Source organism: Sinocyclocheilus anshuiensis, unplaced genomic scaffold, assembly GCF_001515605.1.
Source record: "Sinocyclocheilus anshuiensis isolate Anshui unplaced genomic scaffold, SAMN03320099.WGS_v1.1 scaffold1003, whole genome shotgun sequence".
In the NCBI taxonomy this organism is placed as follows: domain Eukaryota; kingdom Metazoa; phylum Chordata; class Actinopteri; order Cypriniformes; family Cyprinidae; genus Sinocyclocheilus; species Sinocyclocheilus anshuiensis.
The window spans coordinates 1561182-1563433 of record NW_015542495.1 but is presented as its reverse complement, the minus strand read 5'-3'; the positions used below and the strand labels follow the sequence as shown (position 1 = coordinate 1563433).

The 2252-nt window shown below is 32.8% G+C and overlaps 1 protein-coding gene across 3 annotated transcripts in view; it reads right to left on the bottom strand.

The window, feature by feature from the left end:
• The window catches only part of LOC107694183 (acyl-CoA synthetase short-chain family member 3, mitochondrial-like), a 48870-nt gene continuing 46618 nt past the window's right edge, over positions 1-2252 (bottom strand). For 2 of the 3 annotated variants that reach the window (XM_016493815.1, XM_016493816.1), the window contains 2 exons: positions 1177-1352; positions 1-1017 (listed from right to left, as the gene is read on the bottom strand). In XM_016493815.1, the coding sequence (XP_016349301.1) occupies positions 1177-1352 (176 nt within the window). In that variant the 3' untranslated portion in view covers positions 1-1017. Of the gene's footprint in view, positions 1018-1176; positions 1353-2252 lie in introns of those variants that run through there. The other variant, XM_016493817.1, reaches the window with a different exon arrangement.

The following is a 2252-nucleotide window of genomic DNA, read 5'->3' as shown; positions in this document are numbered from 1 at the left end:
TTTGGTGTAAAAATGTTTCCGTTCGAGACGCGGGGGACGTCTGTTGTACAGCCCTCCACCTCCCATCTTTCGGTTATATCAGACACTTCGACGGTTTGTACGTCCCTGTTTTGCACGCGCAGAGAATCATTTTATTTTGTGTCCATTTTTTATTTATTACTGATTGTATTTTGGTCAAAACTATGTGGTGATCAAACAACTTTTCATTGTCAATAAAAAAGTACAGTCAAATAGGTTTGCTTTAGAACAATCATTGTCACAAATGTTTTTACAATGCATCTCCTCACGCTGACGCTACACCAGTGCTACAACACATGACATGAGTCATAATTTACTGTGCTGCAAGGTGAATCTCACAAAAACTGTCAACAGCGTGTCCAGGTTATATATAACCAATCAGAATGAGGGAAAATAACATTTTACTTAAGATAATGGAGCCAAATGTTTTCCTTTAGCTGTCAAACTATAAAATGTGAATATGTCAATAAAATCTTTCAAATTCAAACATTTAAACTGACACAATTGTTGGTGCTTTGACAGTTGGGGGTTCAAAACAAATTATGCTACAATATAATATAAAAACGGCCTTCATTTTATTTTCTTTACACAAAATATATATCACTCATTTTTGATCTTGGGGGTGAAATCAGTATGAACCGGACATATTTTTTTAACATTCACCTATTCAAAATTATCCAAGTTTTTGATTATCTAAACATGTTGACTACTGCTCATATTTGGTCCAAGACATATGTGGAAATGATCATGTTCATGCACATAAATGACATTACTAATAAAAAAATATTGTGTTATAATCAGGGGTTCATTCTAATGGGAACCATGTTTCTCTATGGCATATCTTCACAGAATCTCACATCTTGGAGAGAACAGAGTGAGTGTGTGTGTGTGTGTGTGCTTGCATCTGTTTGTAAATTATTTACCAGGTTCTTTCACAGTTTCTCTAAGCACCTTCTCAATGTCTTTAAAGACCTCAGGATCTTCTATGGTGGGACTGATCTATGAATTGAAAATTAGAAACATCCAAATTACAAACTTCTGCTTTACTATGATTTTTGAACTGAAGCTGAAGATTTGCAGCTGTCCTTACAGCAAATTCCATATAACACAAATATTTATTAACAATTATCACTAGGAAAAAAACAAGTCAGAAAATACCTAATAAGGCTTGTGGTTCACCAGGTTAGCGAGAGACGATCGTGGAATTTTTCCCGAGCGGGTTTTGGGAAGAGCTTTGACAAAGACGACCTTCTTAAAAGCCGCCACCGGCCCGATGGTGTCCTTCACCAATTTCACAATCTCGTTCACCAGCCCATCCGCACTCTTCTGACAGTCTGCAAACAAACAAGCACATAAACAAATATACATCCCCTAAGGTGCATTCTTCTTTGTGCACTTTAGACAAAATAAATACGGACACTGCATCCCTTTAATTCATTCACATGTATGGTGTTTAGAAATCAAACCTAAAGCTAGTCTAAATCTACATTCCCATTCCCAAATTTTATTATAACACTTCACTTAGAATTTCAGCAATTCAGTATTTTTTTAGTAAACATAATTACGTAATTCAGATTTTTTTTTAAAGATGCTCAACAATGCTGCATTTATTTGATCTAAAAATATAATCAAAACTCCAACAGTATGCAAAGCCATGGGTTTTCAGCACCATTACTCCATTCTTCAGTGTCACATGATCCTTCGGATATTGTTCAATGCTGATTTGCATTGGATTTGCACAAGAAACTTTTTTTTATCATCAATGTTGAAAACAGTTGGGACTGCTTAATATTTTTGTGTTTATATAAGCAATTAATATTACAATTATGTGTCAGTTTCCACAAAAATATTAAGCAGAAAAAAACCTTTTCAACATTAGTGATAATAAGAACCATTATTAACCAAATTAGCATATTAGAATGATTCAGAAGGATCATGTGACTGGAGTAATGATGCTGAAAATACATTACATTTTAAAACATAATTTAACATACATACATAGTCAAATTAATATATATATATATATATATATATTATATATGATTTTTCATATTTTCAAGTTTCTTCGGTAAAAATCAAGGCTCATCAAGGTTGTATTTATTTGACCAAAAATACAGAAAAAAACCCTGTTATTTTGTGAAACATTATTGCAATTTAAAATAAGTTTCTATTTTAATATACTTTAAAATATAATTTATTCCTGTGATCAAAGCTGAATTTTCAGCATCATTTCT